The 19,096-nt window shown below is 39.3% G+C and overlaps 1 protein-coding gene across 10 annotated transcripts in view; it reads right to left on the reverse strand.

Moving 5' to 3' along the window:
• Positions 1–3,317: 3,317 nt before the first annotated feature.
• Positions 3,318–19,096, reverse strand: part of GPBP1 (GC-rich promoter binding protein 1) — a 37,953-nt gene continuing 22,174 nt past the window's right edge. For 5 of the 10 annotated variants that reach the window (XM_042028311.1, XM_042028313.1, XM_042028309.1 and 2 more), the window contains 9 exons: positions 18,267–18,415; positions 17,561–17,784; positions 16,865–16,931; positions 14,611–14,795; positions 13,506–13,646; positions 12,865–13,029; positions 9,050–9,234; positions 5,504–5,606; positions 3,318–4,431 (listed from right to left, as the gene is read on the reverse strand). In XM_042028311.1, the coding sequence (XP_041884245.1) occupies positions 4,273–4,431; positions 5,504–5,606; positions 9,050–9,234; positions 12,865–13,029; positions 13,506–13,646; positions 14,611–14,795; positions 16,865–16,931; positions 17,561–17,784; positions 18,267–18,415 (1,378 nt within the window). In that variant the 3' untranslated portion in view covers positions 3,318–4,272. Of the gene's footprint in view, positions 4,432–5,500; positions 5,607–7,674; positions 7,820–9,049; positions 9,235–12,864; positions 13,030–13,505; positions 13,647–14,610; positions 14,796–16,864; positions 16,932–17,560; positions 17,785–18,266; positions 18,416–19,096 lie in introns of those variants that run through there. The other 5 variants (XM_042028316.1, XM_042028314.1, XM_042028315.1 and 2 more) reach the window with 3 other exon arrangements.

A 19,096-nucleotide genomic window follows, 5' to 3' on the forward strand; every position in this document is an offset into this window, starting at 1 on the left:
TGGAGGTGAGGCCGCCCCAGTGCAGAGCAGAGGGGACAATCCCCTCCCTTGCCCGGCTGGCCATGCTGTGCCTGATGCCCCCCAGGACACGCTTGGCCCTCCTGCCTGCCAGGGCACTGCTGCCTCATGTTCAACTTGCCACTGACCAGGACCCCCAGGGCCCTTTCCATGGCACTGCTCTCCAGCCTCTCACTCCCCAGTCTGTCCATACTCCCCAGGGCTGCCCCATGCCAGGTGCCCAGAATCCACCACTTTCCCTTGCTGAACTTCATATGGTTGGTCCTTCTCCTTGCAGCTTCTCTTCCCCCAGGCAGGTTTCTGAGCTGGAGTGTCACCAGCTGCCCTCATGGCTCTCTCCCTATGTGCTCCCACAGCCCCACCAGGCATATCAGGCCCAGCTCCTCATCCACAGCTGCAGCACTGCCAAAGCCCCTCTACTCAGCACAGCCAAGCTGACCATCCTTCTTTCTGCCCAGCTGTTTCTACCACCCAGCCATGAGAGCTATGCCTCTGCAGAGTCCTCTTCATCCTTGGTTATCACTATTACTTTAGAATCTGCTTTCCACTACTCAGAAGATTCTACTCCAGCCTTATCTCTCTACCCTCACTCCTTGAAGCCAGCTCTACCTGTAGTTGCTACCTGCCTTTGGGCATTTGGGAAAGAAGCCAATGAGTCCTAGTGCGTGAAGGTGTCTTGGCTGTGTCCTGCTCCCTTGATCCAGAGCAGCTTCTGAGCAGGTTCTTTTGCTACCAATTGGCTGTCTCTGCACCACATCTAACAAAAATTCAAACGTGAATCCATCTGCCTTTCAGAAGTTTTAGTAGCAGCCAAAAATTCAAATACAAAACAAAACAATAACAAACCAGGAAAAAAACTAAACAAAACCAAACCCCCAAACAAAAAAACCCCCAAAAACCAATCAACCAACCAACTACAAAAAGTGAAGGAAAATGAAGGTTTAACCTGCATTGTAACTGCCCAGTGTTGACCTAGGCCAGACTGTGCATAATTTTTTTTTATTCTGTTTCAGTCAAGTACCAGTTCCCCCTACCTCCTCAGAGCACTCTGGCCTCTCTCCCCACTCCTACCCTACTCTAGCAGTGATGCATCTTTTAGGTAAGGGCACTTTTACACCCCAGGTTACTTGGAGGAATCAGTGGACGACTTTAATGTAGTTTTTTTTCAGCAAAGATAACTGGCTTCTTAGGCCTTAAGAGAGAGAAAGGCCCTGTACAAGTCAGTGAGGGAGGCCTCTGGTCATTCTGGAAGAGGTGAAGGATCCCAAGCTCCCCACCATAAACTGAGGCACCCTCCATGCCAGCAGCAGGCAGAGAACATACTCTCCATCAACAGTGGATCAGAAAAATCAGTAAGTGACTGATCATTCCTGTTTGCTTTTGAAGAGGGCTGGAACAGGGAACCAGAAACACATGGTTCTCTGGCAATAAAGCCAGGAAGATGAAGAGAAATGGTAGTGACTTCAAATCATGCATGCATGCAGCCATCTGTGATTACCATCACTGAAGTCAAGCTCTGTCAGCCCACTACTGACAAATTACCTCCAAAGCTTACCAGCATCCACTAAGGAAATGGGCAAGCTTAGCCACCAGCTTCTCAATCCTTTAAGGCAGACACCTGCTCAAGTAGAAAAACTAGAGAACTTCTTCTGGGAATGGATCATGGTTTACATATGAGAGAAGAAAGAGGCCAAGGCACTACTTAAATTGCTCTGGGAAAGGAACAAAGCCAAAGACAGATGAAGTTTCATTTTTAAATACTAGAGAATCAGATTTCATTCTTCTCTACCATCATCAAGCACTGAACAAAAGGGAGGGGAGCTGTGCAATAAAGTGCTTTCATACATTTTATGGAAGTACACTACAAAAACCAAAAATTGCTTCGAGTGACATTTCCCAAGAAAATAAAAAACTGAGAGTTCCACAGTAAGTGACTAAGAGTTTCTTAAGGTGACACAAAAGATGACAGATACTCTACTCAGCTTTATCATAAGTAAATATAACATAAGGGAATCCAATTCCTCAGTGGAAATACCAAATCTCACCCATTCCCACACTGCCATGAGGGCAAACAGAAGTGACAGAGCAGGCAGATAACCATTTAAGCCAGGGGCCAGCCAGACCTCTGAGGAATCTCTGAACTGGCAGAATGGACCACTGAACGGGACCAGAAATTATTCCACATGTATCAGCAGACACAAGAGAAGAAACTACACAGAGAAAAGTTACAAAGACTGCAAAAGTGTTTCACTCTACAAAGCAAAACCACTGTCCAGTTCCTGTTAACTTCTTTGATCACAGCTCATTATAATCAGTGCTTCCATTACCAGTTTCAGCATATAAACTAGCAAAAAAGTAGTACCAAGTATGACTAGTATTTCTACTTTCCCTAAAGAGAATTTTCTCAATTGCAACTTGTAAATTTCCAAAGTCCACACAATTTTAACACAATTCTTCTGTAATTATATTATCTTCCCAAAGAGTTAATTGCTGAGGTGACACTTACTACTAAACTGAATAAAGAAGGGAGGGAAAGGCTACAACGCTCTCTGAGAAATGCCAAGGCATAAACCATTTTCACTTAGTATTAAAATAGCGCATCCACATTTCACTACACAATTAGGATAGGCAGAACATCCTATTGATACTACGTGAAAACCAGAGAGCAAACACAGGACACTAACGTGTCAAAGTCAGTTAAAAAAAAACTACAGGAGAGGGGAAGGAGAAAGGTGTATAAGGCATGCAGGTAGGAAAAACATCATTACAAATATGGCTGTTTACTTTTTAAAAAAGAATCATTTTCATCCTCTTGAGATTAGAAAATGGAGTATTTCAATACACCATGCTAAAATTAACTACATCAACATTTGCAAGCCTCTTCTAATACAAAAACTGGCCTCTTGAAAAGAAATATCTATTTAAATTAATAATAAATAAAAAAGGGAAACATACCAACTTTGGCCCAAAATTATGCCACCTTATAAAAAAAGTATTTTCCTAAAGAAATATGGACAAAATCTCAACTTTACAAATATTTTTTGCTTTCAAGTTCTAAACTGGAAATAATTTACTATAGAATTCAAAAACATCTTGAAAGGGAAGTGTCTATATATATATATCTGCTATGTTATAAACATATGTGACATCCCCGAGAGCAGTTGTGCTTATGAATTAATGTTACACAGCTTAGACAACTGTGGAAAATATTTAAAAACTAAAATAAACCAAATAAAACTATAAATAATACAATATTGTTTTTTAAATGTGAGATCATAAAGAAAAAGTCTGACACAGAATAAGCAAAACAGGTGGTTATTGCACACATATACTTCTGCTGCTATAAAAGCAAGATCTGGTGATGCAAGTATTTTTACCTTGTTCTGAAATACAGAACTGCATTGCTGCCAGAGTACATGTAATATAAATGCAAACAAAACTTAGCAGATCTAAAAACAATACCCATGATGCTATGCACTGAGACAATACTCCGTAAATCAGTTTATTTCCCATGTAGTGGACAAATCCAGTCAGTGTAACGATTTTTCTGCATGTTGAATCGTAAAATCAAACTGCTTATTTTCCCACAAGTCACTGTGAGAAATAAGGGTCTTGCAATACCCCCTTAAAGCTTTCAATTTAAAAGTTAATTCTAGAAATTTGGAACTGTAACATCAGAGTCTTTTGCCATTAATAACGACAACACTACAAATGGCTAGAGAGCAGTTATTTGTAGAACAGTTCAACAGCTCAATTAAGGAAAAGAGTTTTAGTGCACTTTGCTCATTTTAGCCAACATGCTACATTGCCCATTTTGTGTACAAAGTGGACTCACTGATCTCCACTGTAGGAAAGAAATTATTTGGCAAGCAAAACACTGTGTCAAGTTGCGCTTCTTCTCCTTAGACATTTTAAGACAGAAGCTTTCCAAGACATTACACAATTCTTTGCTTTTATTATTAAGTGAGAAAGTCTGATTTGTAACACTGTCACACTGCTAGTCAGAAATGCTTCGGTGATGAAAGTCAATGCTGGATGAACCCAAGGCCTCATTCTACAACATTCATTTACAGAGAAATTATAGTGATTTTCAACACACCCAACAAAACATTCTTTGCTTCCTTCACAGAAAAATCCAATCATTGTCCCTGTAGTGGGCATGTAACTACAGAAACTATAGTTCTTGTTTTTTGGACAACACATCCCCAAATCTTCACGAGAACAAATGGGCTTCTACAGGTGTTACAGAAGTCTTCACACATCATCATCATCAGATGTATCACTGCTGCTCGTCTCAGAATCCTCATTCTCCAGAGCAAGTTTGAAAGTGCTGTTTTTCCAGGGGCTAAATTTAAAATTACAGATGAGGCCATTTTTCAAAATGCCGTTTTTCCGAAGGCCATTTTTTTGTAACTGAAATGTGAAAACATGATACATTTAGAGAAAGAAAATGCCAAACACAACCATCTGTTGCAATTCAACACTTTGCATCTTCACCTCTGGGCTACATTGGATCCACAGCTTTTCAGATACACACACAAAGGATAACTCCCCTGCAAGCCTTCACTCCTGGCCAGCCACCTGTATCCACATGTCTCCAGTTGTGCTGAACTCCTGCAGTCAACGAGAGTTCACCCTGTTCTCACCCATGTCCCCACACATCTTGGCCCACAGATCCCTCCTCCCAAATGGTCTCTCCCTGCAAGGCAGTCCCCTTTCCCACAGTGCTGCAAAGATCTGTGCTCAGAAGGGCAAGGGGCAATAGGGAAGGGGCCCAGAAGAGATGCAGCAGAAAGGAATGGATTTCTCAGCAACTGGAAAGTCAAAGACACGGATTCTATAAAAGGAAAGGAATTACTGCATTTTCACATTTAATGCAGGTGTGCATTAAGACAAGCATTTGAGAGTTCAATATTCCAAATGCTCTACTCAATATGTATGTTGCTAGACATAGAAATACTGAATGTTCAGATTTAGCATCACACACAATTCTCCCTTCTGACTCGTTCTCACTGACCCCACCAAGTATACTCAACACTCCTAACAAAAAAAAAAAAAAATTAAGGAAAAATCAAGTCTAGATTGCCTTTTCATACTTTGTTACTAGTAAATTAAATGTCTCTCAATTCCCAAGAAAGAAAATGCACCTTGCGGAGTAGCAAGGAAACTACATAAAATTTACCTTGGAAGAAGACTCTCTTTCCTTAGGCTAAGCTGAGGAGCTTTAAAGTCTGTGCACTTCTACCAACAGCAATACTGAGACTACTCAGAAGCACCCCCTACCCTTCCCTTGATACTCTGTGAATAGGCTGAGCTACAGTCAGCATTGGTTTTTTGAAGCAACTGTACTTCTAAAAGCACAGTCCTGAAATGGTAGTAGAACAGCAACGTCCCTAACAATCAAAATTACTGCACATCCTCCTCAAAAATAGGCATCTAGGGTAACCAACTACAGGTTTAAAAAGGAAAATTAACTTAATGTTACCTGTTCACTAATGACTTGGAACTCCCTCATCTCATCCTCAGTTAGTGGAGCACATGTTTCATCATTTTCACTGTCTTCTTGCCAGCCCATCTCCTTTAACAACCTTTAAGTTATGAAGGACAACATTAAGGAATTTGCTACACACACTCAGATATTTCAAGCTCTGCCTACTTACATGTCTAAAGATCTGCAACAAATGCATTGATTAATCAGCCTGTATTTTTTTTTAAACATACTCTTACATAAGTGTGAGTTCGAAGTTTATAAAAGATATGTAAAGCACAGAAGCTAAGTTCCCAGATCCCTCAAAGATGACCCTATTCTACCACTATATGTGGTAAAAACAGTAATTTCACTCTAATATCTGTGTCAGGCGGAACAGTAAGAATGTATTTTCTTAACATAACTTATAACTGTTAGTGAAGTAGCAAAGTACTCCCCTGAGAACAGTATGAAGAGACAAAGACACACTGAGGGACTCTGCAAGTTCTCCTGAATAACAAAGCAAAGAGTGAGGAATATTGGTGGTGTCCTTCAATGGAAGCCAATTCAGAATGCAATGGCCTCATGTAATTTCTTTTTTATAAAAATGTTCATGTCAAGAGCTGTGTCAGGCTTCTTCACAACTGAGTCTCACCCAACAGCACGTGCTGGTATTTCAGCTTGAACACCTAGGAGTGAATTTTGGGGTAAGGGGAAAAATGAGAAGAAGAAAGATTCCTCCTGTAACTAAGCTTGAGATATACAAAGATGTATATCTCAACATGTTTTGGCTAGTTCCAAAAGAGGGATGGAAGTATCTGAGCAAGAAGAAAGTGGTTTTACATTGAAGATGCTGTGAAAACAGGGGTCATCTGAGGGATGAAAACACTGTGACATAATAACTGTGAAGTTATTAAGTTTGCTGCTGCAAAGTTTTTGCCAAAAGGATTAGCACCTTCTTCAGGCAAACTAGGCATCTTTTGACCTGAAACATTAAAGCAGACTAAAGCTATTCCACAGAAAATAAAGAGGTTTCTAAAATATATGCCAGAGCTGACATTAAAAGCTAAAAAACAGTCAACATATTAAAATGGGAAAGCAAGACAAACTCACAGCTGATATCATATGCCAGGCACTTCATTTAGGCAGACATCAGCAAAAAATGCCCTTCAACACAAACCTCCCCACAAAGAACTCTATATCCCAATACAGTGGATGTGCACTGGGGAAACTTGAAGATAACCAAAGCCACCAATGACTGTTTTTAGAACCATAACAAAAGCCTGGAACTGTAGAAGGAGGAGAAAACTGTAGAAGGAGGAAAAAAACCATCAGTAAGAGAGTAAAAGAAATGGAAATTGAATCCCCTGTAGCATTTGGACCAAACTGGACAGTGTAACAGGCAGAAACAATCAAATAATCAGGAAGCAGTAAAAATATATGCAAGTCATCCAAAACGCTAAGAGAATACATACATTTGTATAGCCATACAGAAAAACATAAGGCCAAATGGAGTTCAGTGATAGTTGAGTTAGCAAGTTTTACTGCAAGCAAGCTCAGACACTAACACTGCATTCAATTAAGTAAATGGTTACAGAGCTCCTGTTAATGGAAGTAAAATTTAGGGTAATGGCTAACTAACTTTAAAGCAACATTGTGTAAAGTTAGCAGCACCAATGTCCCTTAAATCAACACCATTCTAGAATGGTTAAAAGTGTGAACTACGTAAAAAAATCACTTTGGATTAGCAAACTTGGTAACAGGATTGCTGCACGTTGGAAACTTCCCCAAGTAGGAAGGAAGCCCTTTTCTACAAAATGTGCCAATACTCTTACTAGGTATGCAAAAGTAACCTGGGAGCTAAGCTGGTGACCCCAAGTAAAATTTACCACAAAAAGGCTGACCATAAAATCTGTCCCATGTGCATGCTGAGCTCACAGCCAAAGGGCTGAGGCAGTATGGACACAGCCCCTCTGAGATATCACAAAAGAAATACATTTTCCCAGAAATCCTATTAAGGCCATTTAAAGTAATTTGAATTGAAAAACTAAGAGTTAGATTTGACTGCCATCTTCCAGTTAAAAAATCATCAGCCTCTAGCAGCCAAAGATTTTACAGAATCCTAGGGACCCACAAGGAACATTGCATCCAACCCCTGGCCCTGCACAGAACAACTCCAAGAATCACACCCTGTGACTGAGAACACTGTCCGAACACTTCTTGAACTCTCTCAGGCTTGGTGCTGTGACCACTTCCCTGGGAAGTCTGTTCCAGTGCCCAGCCACACTCTGAATGAAGAACATTGTCTCTTTCTGAAAGTCACGGATTTTCTCCCTGCAATGACAAGCAGCATTTTTGTAGCCTTCACATGTCCATGGTATTCCAAGTTAACATCTGGCAAGTTGAAGTCCCCCATTAGGACAGCAGCAGTTGATTTAGAGGCGTTCCTTAGCTCCTTAAAGGACAGTCGGTGTCATCATCCTGAGTGAATGGCCTACAGTGGACTCCAGCCATGACATCTGCTTTCTTTGTTTGCTCCTTAATCCTTATCCAGAGACCGTTAACCATGCCATTGCCAGCTGCAAGCTCCATATATTCCAGCCCCTCCATTAGATACAATGCCACTCCCGCACCTCTCCTGCCTGTCTGTGCGTCCTGAGGAGCCTGCCACCATCCATAACACTCCAGTGACAGAACTCATCCCACCTGGTGTCACTCATGTCAGTGATGTTGCTACTCCAAGACTAGGCCAAGGCTTTCTGTTTCCATAGCCAATGGTGGAAAAAAAGGAACAGAGCAGGGTGCATTGTACTGTTCATACTCATGAGGAGTAAGAGGAAATGAAAGTTTCTTCTACAGGTGCTACAAAACAAAGAGTCCTCTAGTCCAATGTATAGACTCTATCACAGAAAAAAATCTGTCTAATCTGTCACTGCAATTCTGTAGTTGCCAGAAACTATAAGAATCTGACAGAGCTCATGACTAGCTCATTTCCAGACTTGGTTGTGATTTTCCAAGCAGCATCATTCTCATATCTACCAATTGCTACTGGAGTTGCTTTACTGGGATAATAAAATTGTTTCAATCCTTTTTGTGAAATTACTTTCCTACCTTCCAGTGGACTATCCTGTGATATCACTAACAGTGTCAACAAATCAGCTACAAAAGTAATTAATTACTTCAATAATGATGAAAAACTTGCTGGAGTTTTATATAAGATGCAGCATTTTAAATATTATTCATATAAACAGAAATTACATGCATTGTTCCTCCCAAATACCTAAACCAAAATCAGAGGGATGAAGTCACTATGCAGTTTGCTATATTCTTTACTAGGAAATAAACTTTCTTCCCTAAAAATTGGATGTAGGTCAGAACACAGGTCTAAGAAACAAAGTATATCTCATGTTAAATTAGTACATGTCTAAAAGACAAATTTGACATTACTCAAGAAACATTTTATGTGTTCTCAGTTTTCAGATTCTGACTTCTGAACTAGTAAGTATTTATGAACATGCTCAGCTACCATGAAGGAACACTCTTTATGTTATATAAAGTACATACCTATGCTCTGCCTCAAGTGAGCTTGAAAGAACATTTGCCTGAGGGAAAGCTGAAGACTGAATGATCTGCTGAGGTGTAATTGAAGCATTGCCGTTCTCCTGTGGAATCTCATTTTCAAAGTTTCGGTTTATATCTCTCTCACGATGAGGACTGTTGCCATTATGCACGCTGAAGGACTCCTCGTCCTAAATATAAAAATAATTTTACATTACAAAATTTAAAGTGAATTCCATCCACAAGTAAATATCCAGAAGTGCTGGAATTCAGTGGTTCTGTTTAGTTTAAATTAAGTGCAGAGACTGTGTACTTCGGGGTAATTCTGTTCACCCTTCTGGCGTTTGCAATACCTGCATACTATAGAATTCTTAAGGTATGCTACTGATCAAGTAATGCAGAAAGCAACTCGCATGCTTTTCTCCACATTTTTTTTCTGCAAAGTTTACACACCTTAAAATTCAAACTTACTTCAGCTGCCCTTCATACTCACGAAAGTAACAGGCTGTTGAATTTATAATTTTCCTAATAAATATCAGAGCTATGTGTGTCAGGAGAAGTCTGAAAATATATGAGTTCTCAAATTTACTTCGTTTAAGGGGCAGGTCACAACACCCGTATCTCAAATAGCAAATTCTCTGCCATGAATTCAGAAAGACTGGATACTACTCTTTAAATTCAGACAAGTTCACTTACGCACATGCACTCAACTCCACCTTCTCAGGCTACTGTGAACAGCAACTGTGAATTACTAGCCATGAAATACAAACCAGGAAGAAAATTTATTTAGAAAGCAAACTGTTCCGGTTCACTCAAAGATTAAAAGGTCTTTATCTTATAAACGCGAGGTATTTCTTTCTACTCTACTCATTCAGCAACCCGTAATTCTTATTTATGAATGAGCCAAATAGCCTCTGAAGTATTACCAACTGTAAAAACAAAGAAGAGTACAATCATTATCTAGTTAACACCGTTTCAACAAGAAAATCCCTAAACTGGGCACATAAAAGCATTACCCATAGCAGGAGGAAATCATGCAATCTTCTACAGCTCTAAGAAACCGTACCTCAGAGCACAGGATCAAGACCATCAGCATTTCCCTCCCACTCACATGCTGTCTGCTTTCAGAAATTTTAGAATCGTCAGCAAGATATTGTTAAGAACACATATCCCAGTAAACATAAATTCAGCTGTTACATTATATGCCTGAAGAATGTCACATAATATCAAGAAAAACTCAGAAATTTATTAAGCAATTGCAATATATAGGGAAAAACATCTTCCAAGTGTGATTCAGCTGCTGAGTAAAATTTGCCTAATTATTTCAGAATTCTGAACCTCAAGATCTTCTTAATCTTAAATCAAAATCTTTGTGTATTTTCTGAACACATGAACAAAACTACCTCCAATATCCATCTCAGGGCACTCAGTCACAGAATGCCCAATGAAGATAGCTCACATATATAGCTAAGTTGTACAGTCCCATTACAGTAAATTCTATCTTGGCTGAAATAGCATCAGGATCAGAAAAGTCAATCTCACTTTTATGAGCAATGTACACTGGCACAGTTTCCTTTTTAGTATCTCAGAAACCTAATACCTCTTTCTCAAAATCACTTTTTTATCTGGCTGATTTGTAATTTATGGAATTTCTTGTTTTAATAAGACATTTTAAACCACTCATTTACAGCAAAAAGGCTTGTAATCATCTCATTCTGAATAATAAAATACTTATCTTCACTTGGTCTATGTATGATAACTTGTTGGTGGCTGGTAGCATTGGCACAAATATTCTCGGGTATGAGTCAAGCACTGCATAAATCAATTCAGACTGAAAGAAACCTGATGCATATAATACACAGACATTTTAGGCCTTCAAGTTCCAAATTAGTAAAAACCGGTGGTTTTTGCATATATTGAGCTCTTGCTCCTATGATTAGACCAAAATAGAGAACTTCTGGTTACCTAAATAATAGTTGGAAAGGAAATGGTTTGGGAAGCAGAACCAAGGTTTTTGTTTTGTAGGATAACTAGCAGCCCAGGTATGAAACACTGCCCTCCACAAGTCTGTTGGGGCCAGATGGGATTCACACAAGAGTACGGAGGGAGCCGGCAGTTCACTGAGCCACTTTCCATCATTTACCAGCAGTCCTGGATTACCGGAGAGGTCCCAAGCAACCAGACGTTGGCAAATGTGACATCCATTTATAAAAAGGGTTGGAAAGAAATTCCAGGGAACTACAGGCCTGTCAGACTGGCCTTGGTGCCAAGGAAGGTCACGGGCAAGATCACTGTGAGTGCCATCACACGGCACATGCAGAACAACCAGGGGATCGGGCCCAGTGTATAGGTTTGGCCAGCCTGATCTCCTTCTATGACAAGGTAACCTGGTTAGTGGATGAAGAAAAGGTTGTTGTTGTTTTCTGCTTGGACTTTAATAAAGCCCTTCTTTGACAAAGTTTCCCACAGAATTCGGCAGAAGCTGGCAGCCCATGACTTGAACAGGTGCACTCTTCACTGGATAAAAACTGCCTGGATGGCCAGGCCCAGAGAGTGTTGTGAGTGCAGTCATATTCAGCTGGTGGCCGGTCATGGGTGAGGTTCCCCTGGGCTCAGTAGTGGGAGCACTTCTGTCTAATATCTTTATCAATGATCTGACAAGTGCACTCTCAGTCGGTTCACTGGTGACATCAAGCTGAGTGTAAATGTTGATCTGCTGGAGGGCAGGAAGGCTCTGCAGGGGGATCTGGACAGGCTGGGTCCATGGGTTGAAGCCAGTGGTGTGAGGTTCAACAAGGCCAAATTGCTGGGTCCTGCCCTTGGGTCACTCAACAACCACAGGCAGCACCACAGGCTGGAACAGAGGGGCTGGAAAGGACCTGGGGGTGCTGGTGACAGCAGCTGGACATGAGCCAGGGTGTGCCCAGGTGGCCAAGAAGGCCAATGGCATCCTGGCCTGGATCAGCAATAGTGTGGCCAGCAGGACCAGGGCAGGGATTGTCCCCCCGTACTGGGCACTGGTGAGGCCACACCTCGAGTGCTGTGTCCAGTTCTGGGCCCCTCACTGCAAGAAAGACATTGAGCTGCTGGAGGGAGTCCAGAGAAGGGCAGTGGAGCTGGAGAAGGGTCTGGAGCACAAGTCCTGTGAGGAGCAGCTGAGGGAGCTGGGGGTGTTTAGCCTGGAGAAAAGGAGGCTCAGGGGAGACCTCATCACTCTCTACAACTGCCTGAAAGGAGGCTGTGGCCAGGTGGGGGTTGGCCAACCCTGTGATAGAACACGAGAAATGGCCTCAAGTTGTGTCAGGGAAGACTCAGATTAGGCACCAGGAAGACTTTCTTCACAGGAAGGGTAGTCAAGCACTGGAATGGGCTGCCCAAGGAAGTGACTGAGTTACCATCCCTGAAGGTATTTTAAAGACATGTAGATGTGACACTGAATACATGGTTTACTGACAGACTTGACAGTATGGGGTTAATGGTTGGACTCGATGATCTTAATGGTATTTCCCAACATAAATTCATCTATGATTAGGTTAGTTTACTAAGCTTAATTTATCCTTTTTATTGTTGCTAAAGACACACAAGTACCTAAGTCATTAACATGACTAACAGATACTGCAGAAAGACAAAAAGAAACTACAAAGCAGCACTGGAGGAAGAGTAGTACTTGGAAAAATGTTTTTAAATTCATCAAAATATAATTCTTTTCCATCATTTAGAGATTCAAAACCATTATTTAAGAGCTGTTTACAGCAAAATAAAAAGTAGTTTATGGTTTGCCTGAAACCTACTGGATCTACAATAGGTATGAACAAAATTACCTTCTCTTGTCCATCATGATTCTCATCTTCATGTTCCTCTTTCACTCTATCTCGTTTCAATGCTTTCAGAAATTCACTCTTCTTATCAGTCCGCATTCTTGTCAATTTTGTTAAACGAGGCTGACCAGATTTGTCAACAGGGGATGAAGAACTTGACCGATTATACTAGTGTAGGAAGTCAGAAAAAGAAAGAATGGTAGAAGTGTTCTCATTTAGAAAATTTTTATTTTAGACAAGGGTATATGTTGTTTTAGGTTTCACATATATTCACAGTCAAAAGCAGAGGGAAGATTTGTATTTTGGTATACACAGTTTGTAGATGTAAACCCAGAGATGCAAGTTTATGGAGCACTGCTCATGAACAGTGGGCCTTCTGAAACATGTAATACCTTTAGCAGTCTTGAAGTCTAAACATATCAGGCTTTATTTCCTAATGCAGGTTTTTATTCCAAATCAAACCCACAAAGCGAACTGTGCAGTACTTTAAGGCCAGTGATGTGCCTTCCATCTTTCTCACACACTAACTTCCAAAAAAACATATTTAATATAATTCTGCATAAAATTTACTGATCGCCCTCACTTAAACATTATCATATATAACATTAAATGTTACATAGATTTGACTGCAGACACTGCTTTACCTCTTTAACTGAATTTTGTGTTACAGCAAATGCCTTGACAGTTGATTTGAAAGAACTGAAATTGCCAACAGCATATGCAGGTTCATGAGGAAATGCATGCCCAAGTTTATTTTCTTTTGCTTGGCTTTTCCACTGTGTCGGCTAGACAGAAATATAAACAGAAATGTAAAGAACCATTAACAACAAAAGGATTCTTTTCAAGAATCTTCAGAAAAGTGATTAAGCTAAAGCAAATCATAACTGCAACCTTAATGTAGTGCAAACATCTGTTTTCTTGTGGAAAAGAGGCTGTTTATGAGCAATTCATCTGCTCATAAATACTGTTCACACTGTTTTTATAAAGACTAAAATTTCAAAACCATTAAGATCCTCGTATTTCAGGTATTGAAAATGAAGTATGGGACTTCAACAGCTGGAAGTATTATCTAAGATTCAGAATGTTACAGAGTTAAGAACTAATCCATCACATGCTCTCAAGAGCACAAAAAAAAATCTGGAAACAAAAAAGTAGAGATGAAGCCACTGAAAATAGCTCAGCTGGTTAGAGCCTGGTGCTAATAATGCCAAGGTCATGGGTTTGAAGTCCATAGGGACCATTCACTTAAGAGCTGGACTTGATGATCCTTGTGGGTCCCTTCCAACTCAAAATATTCTGTGATTCTGCACACGGAAAGCTGCATTTGGAAAGAGACCAGAATGACACTAATAGGTTATAATATCATCTTTGCCTACAACTGGGATAAATTCTGATGGTATTATCATGCTGACTATACCTCTCCACTACACATCTAACTTTGTTCTGTTAAAATCATATATACAAAATGCACTGCTATTCTGTAAGTTAGAAATATCATTTTTACTCTCACTTGTGCAGCTCCTACACTTCTCAAAAATGGTAGTTGAGAAGCAAAGAGAGACTAAATTAATAATTTAGAAAGAAAAATGCAAAGTTGTTTCTACTCATTTTTGGGTTGTGTTGCACTTTGCAAGTGTTGAATACATGATAATCCAGGAACTGTACTCTAAGGGATGGAATAAGCACATTCAGAATTACAGTATGATTTTTCTCAGCATGTTTTTCATGACACTGGTATCCAATACTCACCTTTGCCGGTGGAGTGACAGGTTTGGGGACTAATCCTTTATAAACACTAGTGCCAGTTCCATTCTTTACTGGCTGTGAATGAAGACTTCCCACTACTGGGAATCCAGATATTCGCAGTTCTTTTGTACTGCCTTTTTTAATGACCAGCATTCTCTGAGATCTAGATTTAGGATTTAAAGGGTACTCTGGAATAAAAAAAAAAAGAAGTGTGTGTATATAGATATATATATATGTATGTGTGTATGTGCATGTGTACACAATCTTGCCAGTTTTTAGTTCCTAAGGTATGGGACAGCCATACGGTCTAGAGTAAACAGGCATAAATCAGGAACTTAGTTCAGTATTAGTTCCACAAATAACACAGTGTGCGAGTCTGGTAAAACACAGGTTCTGTTCCATTCCCCACTGTCATAATTTTAAAAATATTTCACTTGGCAACGCAGGAATTGCATTTTTTGAAAGAAAAGATACTCTTCAAAGAAGTCTGCTACACAGTTCTAGAGAATGCTGCATAGCAATTCTAAAATCAAAATACTGTTAGTTATTGATAGCTCCCCAAACTTCAAAAGAAATTATGGCTTTCGTATTCCCCTTAAGATTTCCTGAAGAATAATTAGTTATATATTTATTAACAGCTCAGTTTAGAGCTCCACACTGAGGTTCCATAAACATGAGACAAGATGTGCACTACACTTTAGACCATGGCAATGACCAGTTTCTCTAGCTCCATGCCTCAGATGGACACAACAGGACAAAATTTCCATGTTCACTGGAGCACAAATTAGGAGACATACAGTCAGCTGTCTAACTAGAGAAACTGTCCTTCAGCAGTATTAAGGAACATTTACTAAAAACAGTTCTAAAATTGCCAAAAAGTGAAAAAAATGTATTTTTTGTACATGCATTCCACTGCTAAGAGCCTTTTCAAGTACTACCTCCTCTCCCTGCAAGCAATTCTACTTCAGAGTCACTATATCCTCAGTTTAAAAAAAAAAAAACCAAAACCCTATCTTAAAAGCATACACGACTTTAGCTTTGTTTAGTAGGTAGATGCTACAAAATATTTGTCATAACTTCATTCTCATTAAACCTCATGACAAGACTTTCCACAATACTCACAAGCTCCCATCACATATACGCAGGGTAAAGTGCAATCTAAAAGATGCACACATTTTTAACAGGTATTAGAAGGGACTGTAACACTCCTCTGTCCTGAATACTGTTCCCTTTTAAAGGCAATAATAGCAGCCTTAATTTCAGTTTTTCAATTACAAAACAAGACTCTTTTATTGAAAGATAGATTATCACGTGCAAAGCTGCTAACACCACAAAACCAGAAAGCTGTCCAATTATTTATGATGCTGCAAAGGTTTATAGCAATTACATATTTATACTGAGGTGTTGGCCTATATCTAATGTCACTTTAGAGTGCAAAAAATACTGGTTAAGTATGAGAACCAGAATCAGCAAATTAAAATACCTTTAAAATCTCAGTACTAGCAGTAGTTTAAGTATACAAGTAAAAGCTTTTATGTTTAATTATTTTTTTTTAAATAAAGAGAAATGTTCTTATTTTGAGTACATTTATTATTTTAAAACCCCTGCCATCTAAAGCTACCACCTTCTTAGGGGTAAACAATTGACTACACAAAGCCAATTAGAATTGTAAATGATAGCCAAACGTAATCAGATGAAGATGAGAAAACAGTCCCAGACTACAGGCCTGCTCAATGCCCATGCTCAGGATTGTATTTGTTATACAAATAATTCACAAACACAACCAACAGCACATGACATTTGCTTCCAGGAAGAGACCTTAAATCTCTGCAAGCTAACCTACTCTTCCAGCTCTCCCATGTTTCTCTCCAAACTCTTCCAACATATCTGATCAATCAGAAGCATTCTTTTACAAACCCTTCAGCTAGCAATCAACACCACTAATTTAGGTGACCAACCTTCATTGCACTTCCTCTTGAAAATAAAGATGAAGATAAATTCTTGACATCTTTACAAAAAAGATGGATACTTCTTCTGGGAAAGAATACTAGTTGTGGCTGCATCTGTAGATGCAGACCAGCTGACTGATATTCAAATAGAAGTGCTAGCCCTTTAACAAAAAGTTACCTACATTGTAACAGTATTGAAGTTTTCTCAATCTATACCTTTATAATTCTAAAAAGAGGCTTGTGTTTCAAATAAAACAACTTCAGATCTCTGCTACATTTTTGCATTTAAAAACATCAAAAATACTCACCCCACACACCTGCAGTTAGAGATTTATTCTGGTTTGGTTCCCTCTCATATTCAGGGTTTAAAGATGGCTGAAAGAAAGGTTTACCATTATTAAAAAATTAACCCTTGAATTGTGGGATGAATGAAATAAACAATCACAGTAACACCAGCAGCACAACCTCTGCTGACAGACTAAACACTTCCCCCATGAACCAAACAGGTCAATGCTCACTTGTTTCTCTTCTCCAACAAAATATCTCAGGCAGCAGCCAATGTCATTACATGAAGTGCCCAGAGAAAGCAAAAAACAGCAATGCATGTTTCTTCAAAGAGCAAGATCACGCTTCTCCTTACATCTGAATTGCAGGTTGAAGCATGGGATCTCAAAAGGCCATAGGCATGAAGATTACTTTGTTACTATTTCAGATGTCCAATAAGGTAACTGTGTAGAATCTAATACATACACATACCACACCAAACTGGAATCCAACTGTAGTTTCACTTAAATACACAAGTAACAGTAATAAACATACAGTGACAAAATCTGGATATAAAATGAGAAACAAGTTAATGGACAAACTACTAACATTCCCTTACTTATGGAAAAGATGATTCCTTATATCACAATCTGAAACTGGTAAAATCTCATGATGTAACTTGTAATGGACAAAACGCACACAAAAATAAACCTTTTTTATGGTAATTATAATTTACTTACAAAATCCTCAGCCTCAAACTGGTTGGGTACTTCTCTGTCTTCCTTTTTGCAGGTTTCATTATCAGGTACACTGTTTTCATGCAGGCCTTGGCCTTTTCCACAATGGAAGGTGCTGCTACGAGTACGGGAACCTCCACCATGGTATCCCCCACGATGGTTCATATTTTCTGGACCATTTCTGCCTTGTGAACGCCAACCATTCCTCTCTTTTCGCCCAAAATGACCTTGGATTTTTAAATTTTAAAGAAATACAATTACAAACAATTTTAAAAGCATATTTTACTTTGCAGAATTGTTAAAGTAGTTAAGTCAGCAGCTCCATATACTGGGATACAACAGCACAGTAAACAAGTTTTATTTCACATAAGCAGCAGGGAAGGATCTTACGAAACAGTGACAGAGAAAGAAGATACCCAGCCAACACTATGCCAAGTCAACCCCTTTTTCTGGCTGCTCATTTATATGCTGTTGGCTAGAGTATTAACTCAACACTTTTATTCTACTCAAGAGAGAAATACACCTGGAATCACATTACTTTGACCAACCCATAGTGCTCACATCCTCTCCAAGATGTGTCTTTCCATTATCAGTCTTTCACTGCAGAAAAAGGATTTAGCATACATGAGCTATCATCATCAGACTTCTTTTCTAGCTAGTGTTACAAAGAAATGATGCAAACATATTCACAGTGTTCCATAAATTATACCTCCATTCGGCCTTCCAATGCTAGGATCAAATCCCTCTGAAGAGCTGTGTCTTCTACGATTTGCTTCATAACGATTCTCTGCCCATGAAAAATTTTCAGAATGTTTCTCAAAATTCAGTGATGACTGTAAAGGAGCACAAGTGGTAGACCTGAGATCTGGTTAATAACAAAACTTAATCATCAGAACTGTAACATGCACATTGTTTATGGTAATATACAATTTATTCTTTCAAGAACTTTGAATGACAGACCATGAAGCAGTCCTCACATTCTGAGGTCAGGGTTGTGTCAAGTTCAGAGCTGTGTTGCCATCTTTCAGGCTAACAAAGTGGAAGCTGCATCTTCTGCTCCAGGACACTGAAACAGCCCTTAAGTCACATGTTTGTGACACCAGATAAAAAGCATCTACTTTTGTTTTGGCAGCAGAACAGAGCACAAGTGACATGTGCCGCAGCAGAAGAAAAAAAATTTTTAATAGGTAAGAAAGGACAGAAGATCACAATTTGGAAGGCAGAAAAGAAGTCTGGGATCTTAATTTGGATTTTCAGAGACTACATACATGCATTCCACAGAAAGCAAGGAACCACTTCCACCCAAGGCAGCTATCCCCAAATAAAGTGTGATTCATTAACCTTGTCATTTTAACTTAATAAGGCAAACACAAGTAGTTACGAAATACTAATAAAATGTAGAATCAAAAGTGTCCAGATTTATAAAGATACTTCAAATTTTCAGCTTATAAGTACACATTAGAGAAATTTTAAAGAAATAAATATTTAATGTATCAGTAGGAAGTAGTTTATAAAATAAAATCTTATCTTGAGCATAGC

This window comes from Corvus kubaryi, unplaced genomic scaffold (assembly GCF_017639235.1).
Source record: "Corvus kubaryi isolate FWS band 111438036 unplaced genomic scaffold, C.kubaryi_AGA036_p1.0 37308, whole genome shotgun sequence".
NCBI lineage: Eukaryota > Metazoa > Chordata > Aves > Passeriformes > Corvidae > Corvus > Corvus kubaryi.